The 23916-nt window shown below is 33.2% G+C and overlaps 2 protein-coding genes across 2 annotated transcripts in view; both read left to right on the top strand.

Annotated features, from left to right (window-relative positions):
• Positions 1 to 23916, top strand: part of LOC134229361 (uncharacterized) — a gene marked incomplete at its 3' end in the record, with an annotated part of 78416 nt that overhangs the window by 21246 nt on the left and 33254 nt on the right. The window lies entirely within an intron of this gene.
• LOC134229349 (uncharacterized) lies at positions 176 to 22362 on the top strand. Its single transcript, XM_062711104.1, has 7 exons — positions 176 to 250; positions 991 to 1177; positions 1453 to 1521; positions 1610 to 1720; positions 20835 to 20933; positions 21318 to 21420; positions 21786 to 22362. The coding sequence occupies exons 1-7, from the start codon at positions 176 to 178 to the stop codon at positions 22240 to 22242; spliced, it is 1101 nt and encodes a 366-aa protein (XP_062567088.1). The 3' UTR covers positions 22243 to 22362.

Raw genomic sequence — 23916 nt, 5'->3', positions numbered from 1 at the left:
GAAGAAAAATAAATAAATAATAATATTAATAAAATACCAAGCTCCTTTATACTGCAATGACCAGGCGGATAATAGCATACAAGTACATGTTATCAAATTATTATTAATAATAATCATATTATTACAAAAAGTATATATATTTTGTTGGCCTGGTAGCATAAGGTACCAAGGGGCGATGCCTATTGAGCAGTCTGGAAAAAATGAAAAACCAGGTTGCTCGGTCTTGTACCTCAAGCAACCTAGACAGCCTGTAGGAGGAAAACTTAATTTGTTGGCCTGACTACTTGGGGCACCAAAGGACGGTGCCTATTGAACAGTATGACAATACAGACTGTCAGTCTTGTACCCCAAGTAGCCAGGACAGCTTGGGGGTATAGAGGATCCTAGTATATAACTTGAAATGTAATGCATATATTTAAGATACACTTCTTCAGAAATCAATGAGAGGTGGCAAGTTAGCTATTGTGACGGCCAAAAATAAATTTTTTTTACAATATTTCATTTTAAAAAAATTCAAATATATGTTTGATTGAATATTTTTACGTCCCATTCGAGAATATTCCACTCATATAGAGAAGTCATTACAGAACGGCTTGAAATTTTTACCTTTACTCGGCACATATGGTCATTGAGCAGTGAAGAATATCTTTATCGTGCCAACGTCTACCTTGACACGAGGCCTCGGTTTTTAAGGTCTCATCCGAAGGACCCACAACTTTCACTTCAAGTGCCGAGCAAATAGGGAAGGAACAGTTGCTACCCATTTTTTTTTTATCGACTAGGGTCAGTTATAATCGTGATTCGAACTTATGACCATCCGAACACGGAGCAAGTACTCTACAGTTTGAGCTACCGTGACAGCCAAATACATTGAAGAAAAAGCAAACGATGATAGAATAATCCTTTTAGCTTTAGTAAAACACCTTACATAGACAGAAATCCTTATGCTTAAAGTTTGAATATAGTTTTCAATTCTCGTTATAATTGTAGGGAACACATTGCTTCTGCAGAGAGAATGAGAAAACAGAACTGGGCTCAGTTACAAACAAGACCTGCAAACTTCAGAATTCTGAAAACTTTTTGAAAGATTTAGTTGGACCCAAATATGATGCTGGGCAAGCAGGGGATTACAATGGAATCGCCATGTATAGAAAAATGAATGATGTCACATATATAGGTGAAGTTGGTTACCATTACAAAATAAGTTCATAGCTACTATGCTTGAGTTACACTTCATGATATTTTAAAACCTTTATCTACTTTCAACTTTTATTGGAAAGTAACAATTGCTTTCTGTTGACCAATGGCTTTAAGCCTAAAAATAACCGCGTTATATTTGACTGTTTGGAGCATAAAAAATTATTTCGGATTTTTTAAAATTTAAGATTCTATTTATGTATTTTTTAGTGTAATAACAATACAAGAAGTTGTTAAAAATTACTTTTGTTGTAGAGGATAGTCTAGTCGAGTGTCTTAGAGAGACAGAAGAAGGCAATGAGACGTATCCTTGTGATGCTCCAGGTGCGCGATTGGTGGTACCAAATTGACTTATTTTCTTTCATTTAATGAATGGCTGATGTATTTTAATTTAATGTCTTATTAACAATAGATAGTATGGGATATACATGGACAGAAAGTCTGAAACGCCAAGGGATTGACTATAACAAGCTTCCAAGATGGACTCCTTACATACGTCGACTGATTATAAGTGAAAGGAAAGGTAAGCTTCTGTTGGCCTTAATATAATATGATTCTTTAAAAAAGGCATAAAAACCATGTCACATTTTTGTTCAGACCTGTATGAAATGCGAACAGGACATCAGCAAGGCTATTGCCTATTCTATTTTCTCTTCTGTATAGTTAAATTATGGAAGATCTCATACATGGTATCATACATGGTAACAGAGGGTAATCCTCAATGCAGAACAAATCATGGACATGTTCGAACCAAAAAATATATTTTGCATTAAAATAAGTAAAACATAAAACTTTTGTCAGACGCTTATCTCGATCGTTTTTGAAATTTTTCGTACGTATATAAGCACCTTCTTATCGATTCAAGTGGGAAACAAAAATTCCATATGCATGTGATAGTAATTTATTGTTATATAACTAAGGGAAATTGATTGAAAAGTTGAAAAGTTTATCTACATTTTTTTAAAAAAATATTTTTTTACTACTTTCCTTTAATTTCCATCAACATCTTTCACTAGTATAATATCCAACAGACGTGTGAGAGTCTATGGTGATTATTGCGAGTTCATAGGGGAATATCGAATTAACTCTTTACAACTTACTGATTTGTTTTGCATGCAACATACACTTAATGTCACGTCATAGAAATTTTTGAAAATTCATATTGAAACGCCTCCACTTTCCGGTGGAGGGCTGTAAATTTAGACCCGGGACGCGAACCTTATGCCCTTTGAGAATAGGGAGATCTTTTTCGGCACCATCACCTTCCGCGACAAGAGATATCGATTTTTACGGACCGATCTCTACTTCGCATATCTATTTGAACCGACTATTATTACTTTAAGTGTAAAGAAAAAACCATTCTCTACAACAAAAAACTCTAAGAAAGGATTTATGCCAATATCTTAATCAATGTTTTTATTGTACGTTTTGCTAAGACAGATATCAAGAATATCCAATAGTTAAACATTGATTTTATCATTTTTTTTGTGACAAAAGGGGCATTGTGGCAACGCTTTTTGAAAAAATTACGCACTTTGAATTTAGACACACTCAACGCACTTTGAAAATTTTTTTCAAAGTGCGATAAGAGTGTATATAAATATTTTTACCATGGGACATTTACCGCACTTTGAAACAAATATATCTATAAAACAAAAAACTCTAGACTCAGATTTTAGTAATTGAGAGAATGAATTTGCATTAGTTATATCTGTCGAAGAAACATTTTAATTTACATGTACTCATTTAACCACATTGGGAACAAGGAGAAGACGAGTAGAAAGTCTCTCAACCCAACTTATTTTTCTTATACATTGTACATAGCAGTCGGTAGCAAATTGAAAGTGGACCCCCTTAAAGGTAAACCCCAGTTGAAAATGCCTATATATCTTTGCAAAACATTTGTGTGCAAAAGACCCCCTTCCCGGTACCGATGCATATGTTTCACCCAAATAAATGTATTTGCATATAACTGGTATGACATTGAAAACTTTCAATAACTTTTAGTTTATATATAAAATGCGCTCAAAATGGAAAAAATTAAGTACAGTAAAACATTTAAAAATCAAAATCGCTCACTTTCACATCCAGAAGTGACCTCATGACCAAAGAGTTGTCAAACAGGTTCAATTATTTATCATACCTGAGATTTGCAAAAATATTGACCAAGCCATCAACTTTTTTTCAAAGTGCGTTAATATGGTAGATTGTAACGCACTTTGAAAAATACACTATTTTTTCAAAGTGCGTTAATTTGGTCCCAAATGTAATTCACTTTGAAATTTTTTTAATGTTAATGCAACCCCTCTTGAACCCTTGAATGAAAAATATGGAGAGAACGGAGTCAATGGAACTTTTAAACAATTTCATTTACAAACTGCTAAGAAATATACTTTGCCATTATACAAATATGAGAGATTGGTGTATTATTTGTGAGCTAAGTGTTACCAGTATCTTGGATTTTAATCTAAAATAATAAAGGATACAGATTAAAAAGACAAATGAATCTATCAACTGCTTTTCATGCAGATTATTAACTAAAATATTTACATATTTGGACAGGTAACAGCACCTTGCAGGATGGGACAGTATGTATCGGGGTGCGCTACCAATCATGGGCTTATGAACCTATACCTTTACCCTGCAGTGAACACATACCTCTTTATGCCAGACTGACCTAATGAAAGGTAATGATTCTAGAAAAGCACGGTTCAACTAAAGCTACGTAAATATACAAAGAAAAACTAGTGAAAAATTTTCTTTAAAAAACATTTCTATACTAAGTAATGGTAAACACAGAAATATGATTTATAAATAATTTATTAGCTTAAATATTGTATTGATAGTTAATGAATTTGGAAACTTAAAAAGCCAAAATTTTCTCTCTCATCACCAATGATATTATTCAATGACATTCATCCCTGTCAATGTTGATCAATTGGTTGATTGTATGTTGCTAAAGTCACTCTCGAGAATTTTTCACTCGTATTGAAACGCCACCACTTGAAGATAGAGAGCTACAAATTTTTCCTATACTCAGCACTGAGAGCCATTGAGCAGTGAAGTTTTTTTTTGTATCAGCACCTACTGCGACACGGGACCTCGATTAATACGGTCTCATCTGAAGAGTTTGCAGTCACAGTGGTTTTTAAGGAAGAGCTATTTTGTTGGTGAATAATCACAAGATGTAAACATATATGAGTTCTGTTAATATTGAAAAAGCAGTTGTTTATGATACCAAAACGTCTAGATTTCAATTTGTCGTTAGGTATTTTTGTACGAAGTGTAAAAAAAGGTGTACGTAATTCGACTGAAGTTTCTCCTTAACAGCAATAATATTATTGTAAAGATAAAGATAAGGCGCAGTTGCTAGAACCAGCAATGTATCATTGTGTGTAAGGAGTATTATGAATCTTAGAAAAATAAAAAAAGAACGATGATATAACATTCAGCCCTCCTTCTTGTATGGGTTATTTCTAGCCGATTTAGGCACTTTCCTACATGTTTATCCGGTACAGAACGACAATGTTTAATATTAACCTTGTTATTTTTGAAAAATAATCAAACTTAAGAGAAAATGCATTACTTAGATTTTCTTATTTTTTTTTCTAAATGTAAATCTTATTCATTACATATCTTTTTGATTATAAATAAAGTTTTTCTTAAATTTATTAATTGATCTAGTATCAATACAGATACAACTACACCGCACACCACAAGCTCTTAGCGCAGAACAACTATAATGGTGCACACGACCTTCGTTCACCAAATAACAACTACTACCCCATTTAATCGCAAGAACGACCAGGACGGTTAAAAAACACTCTAACTACTTTTTTCAGAATTTTTTTTTTCACAATGTTTCATTGGGGATGTTTCTCTGTTGGTTGCTTTTGTTTATATCATCTTATAACTGATACGAGGGGCGTTCAATAAATAATGTCATTAGCTTGATGACATACAACATAGAAGTCATGTGACAATAACCTTGACTTCCTTTCATTCTTGAATCTTTAATGAATTGATAATAGTTTATGTGACCACTTTTATCGCATTTTTTCATTGTAGGAAGTTGGAAAACAAGGGCTATTTGAGACACTGCATTCAAAATGAATAGTCAAGAATCAGTAAACTAGAGTAAAATTAAACGCTTCATTAAAGCAGCTGTTAAACTTGTAAATATCTCAAAAATATATTAACTAAAATATGGGAATTTACAGCAACTAATGGCTGTTTTATAGAAACATGAACAAGTAAATTTTAATAAACACAAATTATATAATGGGCATCAGAAATGGATACCGTCCTTGGCAACAATGAATACAACAACCAATGTAGATTTGCGAAAATTCAACAAATTATTATTGATTATGTTTTATTGACTTTAAGACACATAGCAAAATTGATAAAAATCATTTTGGGGGTAGTTTACACTGTTTTAAAGAAACATTTGATAGTAAAGAAGTTTAATGCTCAAAAGTCACCCTATATTTTGAAACATGAGTGAAAACGACAGCGTGTAGGAATATCTAAACAATAATTTTTAAAAATCAAAAAATGTACTTATCCACGTTTGTCTGAAATTCAAACAGATAATGAAACTTGAATCCATTTTGCTTTAAACTCTAAAAACAAAGAACTTTATTCGGTAATAACCAATATTTGCCCCCTAAATCAAACTTTGATGGAGATATATTTTAAACAGGTGGCTCCCATCAGCCACGTACCTCCGATCACTTGACTCTACACTAATTTAGTGTTTCGGCGGTGTGAAACGAGGTATATTTTTATAAATTGATTTATGATGAAGAAATAATTTTCTTCATATTGCTGCAAATCCGCCTCATCAGGAGTTTATTTGCATTATGCATTTATGTATCTACACATAATATTAAATTAAATTATTTAATTGTTGAGGAGGTGAGAATATCACCTAAGTTTTTATTGCGTTTGTAGGACACAATAGGTAATTCTGAGAAGACTTTTTACAGTCTTCATCCTTTGTAAGGATATGCCAATATTTTATCAGTTTTCTTTTTAAATGTCGTATACAGGGGTTGTATTTTGTGACAAAAACAAGAGGAATTCCTTTTTTCTTGATGTCACTTTTACTTTTTAGGGTTTTCTCTCTGCTATAATTAGCGAGTACATTTTGCATGTTAGATTTGATTTCAATTTTATCATATCCTCTTTTTAAGAGATTAAACTCAAACTCACGCAGAATTTCAAGCAAAGTTATTTCATTGCTTGTATTTCTCATATGGCGTATTGTTTCACCTTTGATGAATCCTTAAAAAACAGAGGAGTTATGTGCACTATTCCCTTCCAAATATTGGAATGTGTTTGTTGGTTTAATGTAGGTTTTAACATGCATTCTCTGTAAGCACCAAAAAATTTACTATAGGGCTTGGAAACGACATATCTCCGATTTTGATGAAATTTGCACCACAGGTGCACCTTGGTACAAAACCAGCAAATATGGTGTTAGAAGTTTCCCACGTGCACCCTGTTGCCATGGAGACGGATCCATTGAATTTGGCCATTTTCGGCCATTTTTGACCAAACAAAAGCATGAAAATTGAGGAAATATGAATGCATTTTTATCTTTATGTAGTGAACTCAAATATAAATCTTTGTATCATAAGAAAACATCAATTGTTAAAGAATACAGGGCATATAACCAGTTATTCCAGAATTGACCCCACTCTTAGAAAATGGTTCGGCAAAATAGCATAGTTTCTCAAAATGTGAAAAATGGAAAATTTGGCATTTTTTGAGAAATTTAAGGCTAAATAAAAAAAAATGTCTACGGAAATTTTTCAAATCATATGTGTGTCGTCAAACGTCAGCATTAGTAGTGTCCCCTCATGAAAAAATTGGAGTGGGATCTCAATGCTATTTTTAGTAACATGTATCTAAATATAGACATATTTCAGAAAAATCCAAAAAATGAAATTTGGGCAGAGTTTTAGATGCCATTGCTAGGTAATTATGAAATGTACTGTAAAAGTCAATGTGCTAATGTCAGAGACTAGACACCAATAACTACCATGCATATTATTTTCAGGGATTTCCGTTTTCTATTTATAGCTTCAAATGCCTAAATATAGACATGTCTCATAAAATGATGAAAAATGTCAATTTTTCCTCATTTTGAAGCTCCACTGAATCATAAATAATAAAAATATGGATCTCTCCAATATGTCATCAATAAGAACAAGGAATAGTATAATATCTCACAAATTATTGAGGACAGGCTCTCATCTCTATAAATAGTACAAATGTCTAAAAATAGACACATGAAATTAACTGTTTAATGTTGATTTTCCACTAATTCTCAAATTAGAGATGGGAAATTTACCAACTTACTGTCACTAACTGTAACTGATATTATGTGACTGACAAGAACAAAAGAACATTCAATGGAATGCAGCATGATAAGCAGAGGTTTCCATTTCTATTTATAGTAACATGTGTTTAAAAATAGACGTAATGCAAAATATAGCGAAAATGTCGTTTTTTGTACTTTTTTCTAAAATTTTGGATGAATAATTGCTGACCATCTGTTTTTAATTGCTATTGGCATATGGTGACCAACGAGTAAATGAAAGCCTTATATCAAAAACAGAATGAGAAGCAGGGGTTTCCATTTCTATTTATAGTAACACATGTTTGAAAATAGACGTACTGCAAAATATCAGAAAAATGTAGTTTTTTGTACTTTTTTCTCACATTTTGGATGAACAATTGCAGACTATATGTTTTTAACTGCTAATTGGCTTATGGTGACCAACAAGTAAAAGAAAGCATATACGAAATCCAGAATGAGAAGCAGAGGTTTCCAATTCTATTTATAGTAACACTTGTTTTAAAAATAGACATGATGCAAAATATCGCAAAAATGTCACTTTTTGTACTTTTTTCTAAATTTTTGGATGAATAATTGCTGACTATCTGTATTTTACTGCTATTGGCATATAGTGACCAACAAGTTAAAGAAAGCATTATATCAAATACAAAATGAGAAGCAGAGGTTTCCATTTCTATTTATAGTAACATGTGTTTAAAAAATAGACTTACTGTAAACTATCAGAGAAATGTCACTTTTTGTACTTTTTTCTAAAATTTTGGATGAATAATTGCTGACTGTCTGTTTTTAACTGCTATTGGCATATGGTGACCAACAAGTAAAAGAAAGCCTTATATCAAATACAGAATGAGAAGCAGAGGTTTCCATTTCTATTTATAGTAACATGAGTTTAAAAATAGACATACTGTAAACTATCGGAAAAATGTAGTTTTTTTGTACTTTTTTCACATTTTGGATGAGCAATTGCAGACAATATGTTTTTACTGCTATTGGCATTCAGTGACCAACAAGTAAAAGAAAGCATATATGAAATACAGAATGTGAAGCAGAGGTTTCTATTTCTATTTATAGTAACACATGTTTGAAAATAGACATGCTGCAAATTCTCGAGAAAATGTAGACTTTCGCACTTTCTTTCTAACATCAGGGATGGTCAAAGTGCAGACAAACGGCTTTTATTTGTTATTGACAGAATGTGACTTACGAGTGTGAAAAAGCTTTAGCTAAAATGTATAAGAATAATGTTTAAGCGTATTTTTACATTTCTGCCTATAGTAACACATATTTATAAAAAATCAAGAAAATAAAGAATCATTCGTTTTTCTCAAATTAGGGATATTAACTTTGCAGTTAAACTTTCATTAGCTGTAACTGACATGGCTAATTGTATTCGGCGCGCCAGCGCGTCCACCTCATTCCAATACATATATCACAAAAGTATGTTCTCCCTGCATTAAAACAATCAAATGACAGCGATTTTCTTCATAAATTAAGCATTATCGTTTATACTCAGGTCGACAGCCCCAGCCCGATTGAAATTCTTTTGTTAGGTGGATCCAGAAAATTTTCCCTAGGAGCCGGTGTCTCTAATCACTATGTCAGTTTAAACTAGATCTGTCCAAATTGGACTAAATACCCCGCTGGGTTTTTCAGAGGTGCTAAATCATGAATATTTAATGGATCTTATTCTAAGAGAAGAGAGAAATGCTAAAACATTTTTAATGCAAATGTAATTGCTCATAATATTTTCATAAATGAAACGAAGGCGCATCCTAATAAAACAAGAGGCCCATGGGCCACATCGCTCACCTGAGAAGCTTTGACCATTCTGTTCTTTACCAGATTTCCCCCTTGTAATACATAATGCATCCCCACCCTACCCCACTGATCATAATTTAGACATTTTGAAATCTACACTACCCCATGATCCCTCCATGGGCACATATGTTTCAGCTTTTTTGGCCCTGTGGTTCCTGAGAAGAAGATTTTCAAAGATTTTTCCTATATATTTCTATGTAAAACTTTTATTCCCTATAATGGCCCCACCCTTTCCCCGGGGGTCATGATTCCTACAATTTAGAATTAACACTACCCCAGAATGCTTCCACATAAGCTTCACTTTTTCTGGCCCAGTGGTTCTTGAGAAGAAAATTTTCAAAGATTTTCCTATATATTTCTATATAAAACTTTGATTCCCCATTGTGGCTCCGCCCTTCCCCCGGGGGTCATGATGTGAACAATTTAGAATCTACACTACACCAGGATGCTTCCACATAAATTTCAGCTTTTCTGGCCCAGTGGTTCTTGAGAAGAAGATTTTCAAAGATTTTTCCTATATCTTTATAGGTGAAACTTTGATACCCCATTGTGGCCCCGCCCTTCCCCCAGGGGTCATGATTTGAACAATTTAGAATCTACACTATACCAGGATGCTTCCACATAAGTTTCAGCTTTTCTGGCCCAGCGGTTCTTGAGAAGAAGATTTTCAAAGATTTTTCCTATATCTTTCTATGTAAAACTTTGATTCCCCATTGTGGGCCCGCCCTTCCCCCAGGGGTCATGATTTGAACAATTTAGAATCTACACTATACCAGGATGCTTCCACATAAGTTTCAGCTTTTCTGGCCCAGTGGTTCTTGAGAAGAAGATTTTCAAAGATTTTTCCTATATCTTTCTATGTAAAACTTTGATTCCCCATTGTGGGCCCGCCCTTCCCCCGGGGGTCACTATTTGAACAATTTATAATCTACATTATACCAGGATGCTTCCACGTTAGTTTCAGCTTTTCTGGCCTAATGGTTCTTGAGAAGAAGATTTTCAAAGATTTTTCCTATATATTTCTTTGTAAAACTTTGATTCCCCATTGTGGGCCCGCCCTTCCCCCGGGGGTCATTATTTGAACAATTTAGAATCTACACTATACCAGGATGCTTCCACATAAGTTTCAGCTTTTCTGGCCCAGTGGTTCTTGAGAAGAAGATTTTTTAATGACACAACCCTATTTTTGTCTTTTCTTGATTATCTCCCCTTGCGAGGTGATATGTCCCTTCGTTTTAACAATTTAAATTTCACTTCACCCAAGGATGCTTTGTAGCAAGTTTGGTCAAAATTGGCCCAGTGGTTCTTGAGAAGAAGTCGAAAATGTAAAAAAGTTTACAGATGGACAGACGGACAGACAGACGGACGGACGGACAGACAGACAGACGGACGACGGACAAAATGTGATCAGAAAAGCTCACTTGAGCCTTCGGCTCAGGTGAGCTAAAAAACAGACTAAATATACGGACCAGACACGAATTATGAACTTTTTCTGTCAGTGACCTTGACCTTGCATTAATGGCCTTGGATCAAAGTCATGACAGAAAATCAGGTAATAAGCAATGTTTGTGTGAAGTAGTAGATTCAGGTTTAGCCATAAAAAAGATATGGACCAGACAAAAAATAATTTTTTTTTCAAGTGACCTTGAACTTCCCCAAATGACCTTGTGTCAAGGTTATTACACACTCTTAGGTCATGAGCAGTCTGTGTGTGAAATGAGAACCTACCAAGTTCATCCATAAGAAAGATATGGAGCGAACACGATTATGAAATTTTTCTTCAGTGACCTTGAACTTCCCAAAATGACCTTGGTTCAAGGTCATGACACACCCTTAAGTCATGGGCAGTCTTTGTGTAAAATGAGAACCTACCAAGTTTATCCATAAGAAAGATTTGGACTGGACACGAATAATGAAATTTTTCTTCAAGTGACCTTGAACTTCCCTAAATAACCTTGGGTCAAGGTCATGACACAATATTAGGGTAATCTTTATGTGAAATAGGAACTTACCAAGTTAATCAATAAGAAAGATCTTGACTGGACACGAATTATAAAATTTTTCTTCCAGTGACCGTGAAGTTCCCCAAATGACCTTGGGTCAAGGTCATGACACACACTTAGGTCATGGACAATCTTTGTGTGGAGTAGTAGATTCCAATGTTCCTCATTAAAGAAGATATGGATCGGACACTTTTGCACAGACAGATGGGCAGATGGACAGCTAGACAGACGGACAAACTGATTCTTATATATCCCAAAACTTCGTTTGGGGGGGGGGGATATAATGAAGTTGAATATTCCAGGAATCCAGATCCCCTTTGATCCATGCATGCTTTACCACATATTGTTCAAAAGTAATCTGAAATTTGCCCAAGTTTTTTGAGTTGGCTTACTTTCGATATCTCTCTTTATGCATGCATCTCATATAAACAGATTTCTCTAGACTTAAACTAAAGCATTTAAAAAAAAATTGTTGTTTTGGTTTTTATAAATTTATTTTACGTATAAACATACATGAAGGTGTTGGGACGGGGGGGGTCAAAGATAGACATCACATAGGTAATAAATAATGGGGAGTAGATTTAGCCCCCCCCCCCTTTCAGCAGACATTTTGCAGTGTAATCGAATAAGGGTAAGTTGTAGTGTTTAAAAAAATGGTACTGAAAGAAGTTCAATCCCCCTCACATGAAATAGGATTTCATGTTTGGGCCCCCCTCTTCACTTTTAATTTCCTTCTAACATGAATGTAACAAAGTATTTTGTTATGACCATAGAGTTTTATCTCCTTTTTAAAGACTTGATTTTCATGGCAATAATCTCTAGGGTCATAACAAAACTGTACTTCTTTCAGTACCATTTTTTCTTTCTAAATTCTTGAGCCACCGCTTTCTAGGGAAATTTTTCTGGATCCACCTAACAAAAGAATTTCAATCGGACTTGGGCTGTGGACCTGAATATAACCGATAATGCTTAATTTATAAAGAAATTCGCTGTCATTTGAGTGTTTTAATGCAAGGAGAACATACTTTTGTGATATATGTATTGGCATGAGGTGGACGCGCTGGCGCGACGAATACAATTAGCCATGTCAGTTACAGCTAATGAAAGTTTGACTGCAAATTTCATATCCCTAATTTGAGAAAAACGAATGATTCTTTATTTTCCTGATTATTTATAAATATGTGTTACTATAGGCAGAAATGTAAAAATACGCTTAAACATTATTCTTATACACTTTAGCTAAAGCTTTTTCATACTCGTTAGTCACATTCTGTCAATAACAAATAAAAGCCGTTTGTCTGCACTTTGACCATCCCTAATGTTAGAAAAAAGTGCGAAAGTCTACATTTTCTCGAGAATTTGCAGCATGTCTATTTTCAAACATGTGTTACTATAAATAGAAATATAAACCTCTGCTTCACATTCTGTATTTCATATATGCTTTCTTTTACTTGCTGGTCACTGAATGCCAATAGCAGTAAAAACATATTGTCTGCAATTGCTCATCCAAAATGTGAAAAAAAAGTACAAAAAACGACATTTTTCCGATATTTTGCATTATTTCTATTTTTAACTATGTGTTACTATAAATAGAAATGGAAACCTCTGCTTTTCATGCTGCATTCCATTGAATGTTCTTTTGTTCTTGTCAGTCACATAATATCAGTTACAGTTAGTGACAGTAAGTTGGTAAATTTCCCATCTCTAATTTGAGAATTAGTGGAAAATCAACATTAAACAGTTAATTTCATATGTGTCTATTTTTAGACATTTGTACTATTTATAGAGATGAGAGCCTGTCCTCAATAATTTGTGAGATATTATACTATTCCTTGTTCTTATTGATGAAATATTGGAGAGATCCATATTTTTATTATTTATGATTCAGTGGAGCTTCAAAATGAGGAAAAATTGACATTTTTCATCATTTTATGAGACATGTCTATATTTAGGCATTTGAAGCTATAAATAGAAAACGGAAATCCCTGAAAATAATATGCATGGTAGTTATTGGTGTCCAGTCTCTGACATTAGCACATTGACTTTTACAGTATTTTTCATAATTACCCAGCAATGGCATCTAAAACTCTGCCCAAATTTCATTTTTTGGATTTTTCTGAAATATGTCTATTTTTAGATACATGTTACTAAAAATAGCATTGAGATCCCACTCCAATTTTTTCATGAGTGGACACTACTAATACTGACGTTTGACGACACACATATGATTTGAAAAATTTCCGTAGACAATTTTTTTTATTTAGCCTTAAATTTCTCAAAAAATGCCAAATTTTCCATTTTTCACATTTTGAGAAACTATGCTATTTTGCCGAACCATTTTCTAAGATTGGGGTCAATTCTGGAATAACTGATTATATGCCCTGTATTCTTTAACAATTGATGTTTTCTTATGATACAAAGATTTATATTTGAGTTCACTACATAAAGATAAAAATGCATTCATATTTCTTCAATTTTCATGCTTTTGTTTGGTCAAAAATGGCCGAAAATGGCCAAATTCAATGGATCCGTCTCCATGGCAACCGGGTGCACGTGGGAAACTTCTAACACCATATTTGCTGGTTTTGTACCAAGGTGCACCTGTGGTGCAAATTTCATCAAAATCGGAGACATGTCGTTTCCAAGATTTTTTGGTGCTTACAGAGAATGCATGTTAAAATCCAGAATTTGATTGGTTTTAAATCTTTTTCCTTTGAACACTGTAGTGTCTAAGAAATTGATTTCTTGTGTGGAGATTTCATATGTGAATTTGAGTAGAGGATGGTGTGAATTGGCTATCTCAAATAGTTCATGGATGACAGCTTCCGATCCGTGAAAAATGATAAACCTGTCGTCGCGATAGCGACCATGATATATTAAATCATTCTTCCCTGTAAATTTATCGATGATTTCATCTGTGATTTGGTGAAGGCGAATGTCGCACACAGATGGGGAACACTTAGAACCCATCGCACATCCTATTGTTTGTTTATACATAACAGAGTTAAATTCGAATATATTGTTTTCTAGTACAAGTCGTAAAAGAAAACAAAGATCAGCTGTAGGCGGAGCTGGTATAGTATATTCTGCTTTGCTGAAGTTGGTATAGGCTACTTGAACAGCCGTAATTAGCTCCTCAAATTGCATATTTGTGTAGAGTGAAGTTACATCATAACTGACCAATAGGCAATTTTGCTGTGGTCTGAGTTGTTCAACTTTTAGAATGAAGTCTGAACTGTCCCTAATATACGTGCTTAGTGTTTGCACGATGGGAGTCAAAAAGTAATCTACATACTGGCTAATGCGTTCTGTAGGTGAACCTATTTGTGAGATTATAGGTCGACCTGGTGGAATAATTGGTGAATTGCAGCTACCATTGTTTTTAATTTCATTAAAAGTTTCAATGTTGAGCTTGTGTATTTTAGGAAGCAAATATAATCTCCCTTCCGTAGAAAGTCATAGGTAATGTTGTCAAGTACACCCTTAGTATTCATCTCACACAGTTTTTCTGTGATACTATCTTTGAGATGATTTAGTTTGGGATTAGTAATTTTACAGTAGTATTTGCTATTTAACTGACGTTCACCTTCAAGGATATAATCAGTTTTTCTAGTAACAACGCACATGTTGTTTTTGTCAGCTTTTTTGATAATGATGTCTTTACGATCTTTTAGCCTTTTTAATGCTCGGCGTTCAGAAGTGCTTAAATTATCACAGATGATTTGCGAACCTCCATAGATGACAATTCAAGTCTTGTTTTGTCAATATACGTTTGAACTGAATTGTTCATAATTTGCGGTTCAAAACCGCTTTTCGTGCGGAAAGGATGTATATCATTGTCACTATCTGGATCATGAAACATGAATCTACATTTTAATTTTCTTGCAAATTCATTAAAATCTTTCATCACTTGTTGTTTGACTTTGTGTGAGACAGGTGAAGGTACAAATTTTAGACCTTTCGCCAAAAGTAAATACTCATCATCTGACAATTTGTCAGGTGTGAGATTAAACACATGATCTCGTGCTATTAGCACTTTATTCTTGTGTTCTCTAATTTTTCGAGCTTTGAAATTCATAGCTCTGTTTTTTTTAGATTTAGATTTGGCGTTTCGATTGAAACGACGAGCCATTCTGCAAGTGAATGTGTACAAAATAATGAATGACAACAGATATACATGTATCCTTCAGAATGTAGGAGGAGTTATGGGCGATATCGCACCAATCAGATTAAAGCAGCCAAGATACCATTCTGACATGTCGAAAGAAAATGAAATAGATACCTTTCATAGTAAATTGGTTTACTAATCCCAATAAACAAAAGAATATAATTCATAGATTTGCACAAATGAAATAAAAGGAATCATAATTGAGATTCAATATAGAACAATGTCTATTTCAGAGTACACCATGTTTTTAATAAGGACGGAATTTTTGTCCTCTCTGTTGTACATGTTTCCCGCGTTTTTCTCTGTCCATCGGCTGTCTTTTAGGTAACCGGTCAGCTGGATTCCTTGAAGGTGAACGTCAGTTAACTCTTTACAACTTACAGGATTGTTATGCAACATACATTGAATCCTCGCGTCATAGAAATATTACTTTACCATTTCCCCGCAAGCACTTTATAGTGGGGTACAAATTTCTGTAAAGTTTACTTAAATAATATTCTGAAATAATATTTTAATTAGAAAATAACTTATCTTATTTTATGAGATTCAAGCAAGTATAAAATAGTTGGAATTTGGCAATAAATTAAAGATTAAATGAACTTTTAAAGTGCGTGAAAATGCGTGATTGCGGGGAAACGGTAAATGCGTGATTTTGCGTTAGAAATAGGAAATGGTATATGCGTTAAAATGCGTGACTGCGGGGAAGGGTGTTAAATAGCAAATACTACTGTAAAATTACTAATCCCAAACTAAATCATCTGAAAGATAGTATCACAGAAAAACTGTGTGAGATGATTACTAAGGGTGTACTTGACAACATTACCTATGACTTTCTACGGAAAGTTAAAAATACGAGGGTAGGGAGATTATATTTGCTCCCTAAAATACACAAGCTCAACATTGAAACTTTTAATGAAATTAAAAACAATGGTAGCTGCAATTCACCAATTATTCCACCAGGTCGACCTATAATCTCACAAATAGGTTCACCTACAGAACGCATTAGCCAGTATGTAGATTACTTTTTGACTCCCATCGTGCAAACACTAAGCACGTATATTAGGGACAGTTCAGACTTCATTCTAAAAGTTGAACAACTCAGACCACAGCAAAATTGCCTATTGGTCAGTTATGATGTAACTTCACTCTACACAAATATGCAATTTGAGGAGCTAATTACGGCTGTTCAAGTAGCCTATACCAACTTCAGCAAAGCAGAATATACTATACCAGCTCCGCCTACAGCTGATCTTTGTTTTCTATTACGACTTGTACTAGAAAACAATATATTCGAATTTAACTCTGTTATGTATAAACAAACAATAGGATGTGCGATGGGTTCTAAGTGTTCCCCATCTGTGTGCGACATTCGCCTTCACCAAATCACAGATGAAATCATCGATAAATTTACAGGGAAGAATGATTTAATATATCATGGTCGCTATCGCGACGACGGGTTTATCATTTTTCACGGATCGGAAGCTGTCATCCATGAACTATTTGGGCGACTTCGATTCATACCCGAGTATTAACTCTTGGTTGACGTCACATAACCGGATGTTTACACAAACATGTGGTGTTCAAGCGAACTCATATGAGTTTGAAGGGTAGCGAAAATAAAATAAATTTCCTCTATGAGTTTTAAAAGGCGGTCGAATAGGTCCATTTTGACATCATCTGTTGAGTTAATTTTTTCTATAGCTTTTGCTGCAGTTGAAATGTTTTTCTTTTTCAGCTCTGAACTTTTTTGGTTTCGAATTTGAATTTATGTCTCTGCTGTTATTGGGCAGTAAGCCTGAAAAACCTAATCAAATAAACATATATTCATATAAATTATAAAGCGTTCATGTAGAAAGTGCGTTTCGAAGTTTGCTTTTATGGATAACCGATGCTAAACACAATATTTAGTAAAATATAATTCCTACACTCGGGTTTTTCTTTCGACGCCGCCATATCGAAACTCTAGTAATCCTACTGTATGGCTGGGTTAGCTTGGGTAGAGTTCATAAGGACATATGACGTATTTTGAGGAGTAACTATGGTCGTTCGATTGAAACTCAAGTAACTCGAGTACGTACTCGGGTACGAATCGAAGTCGCCCTTTGAGATAGCCAATTCACACCATCCTCTACTCAAATTCACATATGAAATCTCCACACAAGAAATCAATTTCTTAGACACTACAGTGTTCAAAGGAAAAAGATTTAAAACCAATCAAATTCTGGATTTTAAAATCTACATTAAACCAACAAACACATTCCAATATTTGGAAGGGAATAGTGCACATAACTCCTCTGTTTTTAAAGGATTCATCAAAGGTGAAACAATACGCCATATGAGAAATACAAGCAATGAAATAACTTTGCTTGAAATTCTGCGTGAGTTTGAGTTTAATCTCTTAAAAAGAGGATATGATGAAATTGAAATCAAATCTAACATGCAAAATGTACTCGCTAATTATAGCAGAGAGAAAACCCTAAAAAGTAAAAGTGACATCAAGAAAAAAGGAATTCCTCTTGTTTTTGTCACAAAATACAACCCCTGTATACGACATTTAAAAAGAAAACTGATAAAATATTGGCATATCCTTACAAAGGATGAAGACTGTAAAAAAGTCTTCTCAGAATTACCTATTGTGTCCTACAAACGCAATAAAAACTTAGGTGATATTCTCACCTCCTCAACAATTAAATAATTTAATTTAATATTATGTGTAGATACATAAATGCATAATGCAAATAAACTCCTGATGAGGCGGATTTGCAGCAATATGAAGAAAATTATTTCTTCATCATAAATCAATTTATAAAAATATACCTCGTTTCACACCGCCGAAACACTAAATTAGTGTAGAGTCAGGTGATCGGAGGTACGTGGCTGATGGGAGCCACCTGTTTTAAAAAAAAAAAAATAAATAAAAAAATAATAAAAAAAAAAATAATAAAAAAAAAAAAATAAAAATAAAAAAAAAAAATAAAAAAAATAAAAAAAAAATAAAAAAAAAAATAAAAAAAAAAAATAAAAATTAAGTTCTTAAACAGGGGAGTATATGCTGACTTCAAAGCACTGAATATTTTCATAAGTAATGACGCCATATGTACGTAATGACGTCACAAAGATGACGTAAATTTCAGTTTTTTATGAATTTTACAGAAAAATGTACATATTTCGTTAATATTTTGAGTAAAAGTCACCGAGCGCATGTGTGTTCAGAAAAAATATTTTGATATAATGTGTAGAATGATAATATCAATGAAATATGTAAATATTGTTCCCGAACAAACTTGCGCTCTATAAATTTTAAAGCTAAAATTGTTGAAATTTTGTCCCCTTTTTGAAAAAGGATATAAAATCGGACTAGTTTGTGACGTCATAAAAACAAAAATTGTGAATACACTGCTTTGACATTATAATATTTTCAGTAAATTTATTTTTCTCATACAATTTATTGGCTTCAGCACATTTCAGGAAGTTTTCAAAATTTGACTTTTGTGTGGGCAAATATATGTAATATACCGCATATAGTTCTTTCAAATAAGATGCACTTGACAAAACTGCAAAGGCCTAAGAAGAGCAAACAATTGAAAGAGCAGAAAAACAGTTTTATATGCTATTTTCTTAAATATTAGCGGTCTTATTGTTCAAATTCATATTCAAGGGAGGAAGTTCAATTTCTGGAGGAGTCTAGAAAACAATTGTTTTGCGAAAATATTGTAAGGTTTATTAGAGGAAAGAAACAGAATGAGGAATTCACTACATTAAATTTTCTCATGACAGCGTCCAAACCCACATGCCATGAAGAGTAAATGAGTTTTGGGGACAAACAGAAAGTTAATGTTTTGTTACACCAACAAAATTTTTCAGATCCTTCAACCTTTGACTTGTTTCATTTCCCCAACTTAGAAAAACATCTATTAGAAAGGAAAAAACAAGTACAGCAAACAAATCATAGGATCTGTCATATTCCAGTATAAGAAGCATCATACTCAAAAATGTGTTCTAAAAACAATTAGAAACTGAAGGAAAATGTCACGGACGTGTGTTTTAATTACAAGATAATATTTTAGTTAAATCATTAGTACTAAATCGTACAAAAGCTTTTTTTTTTGTTCTTTCCGAGCCCCAATGACATTATTTATTGAACGCCCCTCGTATGTATTTGATTGGTTTATGTTGAAAAACTATGAAACAGCATGCTATGTTTTAAACTTAGCCTTTCATGCTCTATAGCTACAGATCTCAATATCTTAATAATTTTCAAATTCTGTTTAAAACATACTTAATACAAATGACCTTTAAACGAATTGCGCATATCACTTTGCCATTTCTGTATGTACCGATCTTTATGACATTGTTCAAATATAGTTTTCAGCCATAAAGTATTTAAAAAGCGTCTGTTCATGCCATACATTTGAGCAGCCACAAGTATCAAGCATATTTTTAATGCAAAAAATCCAAGGGTTTTTATAACTTCCTAAATAAATTGTCCTAGTAAATGTGTATGCGTAACAGAAACAATCTTATTTTCAGGGCTTATAAGTAATTTGCCTGATGGGATATCAATCTTATATACATCGATATATACAAAGGGAAAAAACCAGTTTCACCATAAACCACAGCTACTTATCAAGGCTAAACAAATTTGAGATGCATACTCAGAGAATAATACACAAGGAGTAATACTATTAAAATCAAAAATAAGTATTTCAAAAATTTTAATATCTCAGCATTTTCGTAATTGCGTATCTCACATCCATTGTCTAATTTTTCGTACGAAAGGTCGTTTCGTGCTATCACGTATTGTGTTATGGGACCGCGATTTACATGGTTTTATCCAATAAATTGGTCTCTTCGTTGCACATTACGTAAGGGTCAACTAATTACTCTGAGAATCTAGAGTAAAACGTTCTTACCACTGCATCATTTAAGCATCTATCTAATATTGATTTACAAGTTCAAAAAACTTGAAATGTGAATGATCATTTTAACCATGGTCATCTTCGTTATTTTCCATTAAATTCAAAAAAAAGCAAAAACACATGGCATATGTACAGAGTTTTGTGTAACAAATAGTGTTTACATGGTATTGTGTATTGCAAGCAAAAGAAAAAGAAAAATGGAGCAAAATAATTAAAATTGAAAATGCAATCAAACCATCATTTTTCATTCTTTCAACGTTTTATTGCATGTGCATCCTGTTGATTGAGTACATCTGTATCTGCATAAAAAACTTTGAGTATATTTAGAATTTTGAATAATTGCTATCTTTTTAATGCAGGTACAAGTACACCACGTACTACAATATCTGGTCACGGAACATCGAAGGGACACCAAATAACAGACTCATCACCTGTTGATCGTCATAATGACAGCAACGGTTACTATTCTAACTAACTTCATACTTTCTATGTTTTGATTGTTTACATAGAGAAATATCTCTATTCACTAGCTTGATCTCAAGTTCATTTGAGAAGCAATTGTTTTGTAAGCAACTTTTGGGGAGAAATAGAAATGCTATCTCTAGTTCATACGGACTTATAACCCAAAAGATTTTGAAATTCAAATCACAAAATACAAGTATGGTAAAATGTTTTGCAATGAAACTACATCATACTACATCATTGATAACTTATAGCTAGTTTGTCTGCAAAATATTTGTTTTTTCCCAGAAGCAATTCGGAAGTCATAAAACCATCAGTTCTTAGTAGCTTTTTAACATCTCGTTTATCTGTAAAACTTTAATAGCACATTAACTTTGCAGAGCAATCAGATTCGAAACTGCCTCTAATCATTGGAAGTGTTGTAGGAGGCTTTCTTTCTGTCGTTATTGTCGTAATGATCATCGTCATTGTCATCAAGAGAAGGTAACTGCAAATACAGGAATTAGTGAAGATGATTTTCTTACAACTCTTAAAATCCCAATGTGCCTTTTGTTATACACTCGTACAGTGTATATTTGGAAAATGTAAATGTAAACAGAAACCCAAAATATAGAAGCAATATAGATATATATACAAACAACTTTAACGGTTCTTACAGTTATAATTTATTTGTCTATGGGGTTTTTTCTGGGTAATTTTTCCTTTATATTGTGCTTTGCAAGTATTTTTATGCATAAATGTTTATTAATTTATAGAGCAAATTTCTGTTGAATATATAATTTTTATCTTCTCATTTTTATTTTATTTTTGAAATATGTTCGCTTATCTTAAGTTATATATTTTGTCAGGCGTCCAAATAAGAAAGAGAACTCTCACCCTGCTCCTACAGAGAATGTATATTACAGTGAAATGAAAGAAGACAAAAAATCACAATTAACAATGGAGAAAGAGGAACCATCACCAACAGTTGACAGCACAGACTACGATACCATGATGTCCGTCAACAAAGAGAAGATAACTGATGACTCTGAGGAGTATGGGAAGTTACTGCCTAATGATGATGCAGATGTGTATAATCACACATGGGATAAACCAATCACAGAACAGTTTACAGATCACGTGTATAGTTCGACTTTCTCAGGAAATGACGCAAACGAGTATGATCACACTGTTACTAGTTATACAGAGTTAACTAAAGACACTGAAGAGAAAAGAACATTATTAAACGGAAATGAAGACAATTTGTATGATCACACAGATACTAATAATACAGAGTTATCTAAAGTCAGTGATGAGAACAGATAACTGTCAACTGGAAATGATTTAAATTTGTATGATCACACAAGCTGAATATTTAGACAGAATCGAAGGATGGAAAATATGGCTAACAGATATTAGATAATTTTAATTTTTTCGTATTCAACCACCAAAAAAATATACTTACTTACTTCTAAGTATTTCTTTTGCCTAATTGCAAAATTAACAATGTCTATAAACTTTTTAAAAATATATAAGACAAACCATATATTTATTGTATTGTTTTATGGACTCTGATATTGATTACTGTTCCTTATCTTCATATCCTTCATTATGTACACAATTTACACAATTTTTATGTATAATTATAAAAAAAGAATGAATTTAATTACAATTCTATACACGCCACTCTATATTTGCAACTGCTATAAAATAACCAGCATACTGTTAAGAGAAATGATTTCTCAAGTCTTCTTTGAAAATATAAATGCTATATGTAGTAGCCATTATTACTGGATTGTAAATATATTTAAAAAATGACAATCTGAAAGCAATGTCAACGAGGCAACGTTCAGCGAGTTTTCTATTTTACAAGTATCAGCTTTTCAAAAGCTTGCCTGACTAAATCAATCAATATCTGCATGAGGAGAGATATACCTTTTGAGCAACACTATTGTGGTTTTAAAATTTGTCCTTACTTTATATTTTGAGAACCTTGTGTAATTGAAATCCTTGATTTTATTTTAAGGACAGATGATACAAACAATTTTTTTCTGTAGAGGAGACTTAATATCATGTCACAAGTTTAGAAAAGTGGATAATTCTTAGAATTTTTTCTCCTAAGAACTGGAGAATGGAATAGACTTGGAAAATATTAGTTATTACCTATCAGTAAGTTCTCCCGCTGACAAAGCAAGTACATGCAACATTTTCTTCGTAAGACTCATTATTTGAACTGTATTTTAATTAAAGGAACTTGGATTTAATTCTACAATTGTTTATCCAACTTATACTCATACCTTCCTTGCTAGTGAGAACATTCTTCAGAATCGTGTGTGAGGTTATTTTTTTTCTATTGTCTACAATCAAAATGAATTTTAATTATCATACTTATACTGAATTCCTATCAAAAGTACGGAATGGTCCAATTAATATTCTGCGAAGACTCTTACTTTACTCCTCACTGAAGTATTTTAAAACAGCAGTGAAGGGACAAACTACAGGAGAACTTTGAAGCAGTATGTTCGAGAAGTGATGGAACTCAGATGTGGACATTTAAACCTTCCGAGGAACTTTTAGAAATTTTGAAATCACAATTTTATATAAATAGCTTCAAAAACATCAACATTTCATCACTTTATATACCATTCTTTATAATATATTAAATTCCAGTCTCTTTGACATCGTCTTTTTGGGGAGGGTGGCCAAACCAACGATCCAATGTTCAATGCCTATCTTATGTTTATCTTTGCAAAGAATGTTTTAAAAAAAAGGAGTGCTAATAAGTCCCCCCCAGCCTCCCGGTTTCGACGTCTATAAATAGCTTCACAATTTAAAAATTTCATTCAACGACTAGTACTAGGTTTTAAAAAAAGTCTTCCCGGCATTAGTTTTGTGCATCAGGGCTCTCAAAATATTTGATATACAGCAATCCAAAATACAGCTTGATACATGCCTGTAGCAACATTTTTCCATTTGGGAGAGGAAAGTGACCGAAAAAAA

The sequence above is a fragment of the Saccostrea cucullata genome, unplaced genomic scaffold (genome assembly GCF_032062105.1).
Source record: "Saccostrea cucullata isolate Sc308-1 unplaced genomic scaffold, CSIRO_AGI_Scuc_v1 ctg6713, whole genome shotgun sequence".
Lineage (NCBI taxonomy): Eukaryota > Metazoa > Mollusca > Bivalvia > Ostreida > Ostreidae > Saccostrea > Saccostrea cuccullata.
Note: the sequence above shows the minus strand (reverse complement) of the source record. Positions and strands in the feature narration are given on the sequence as shown.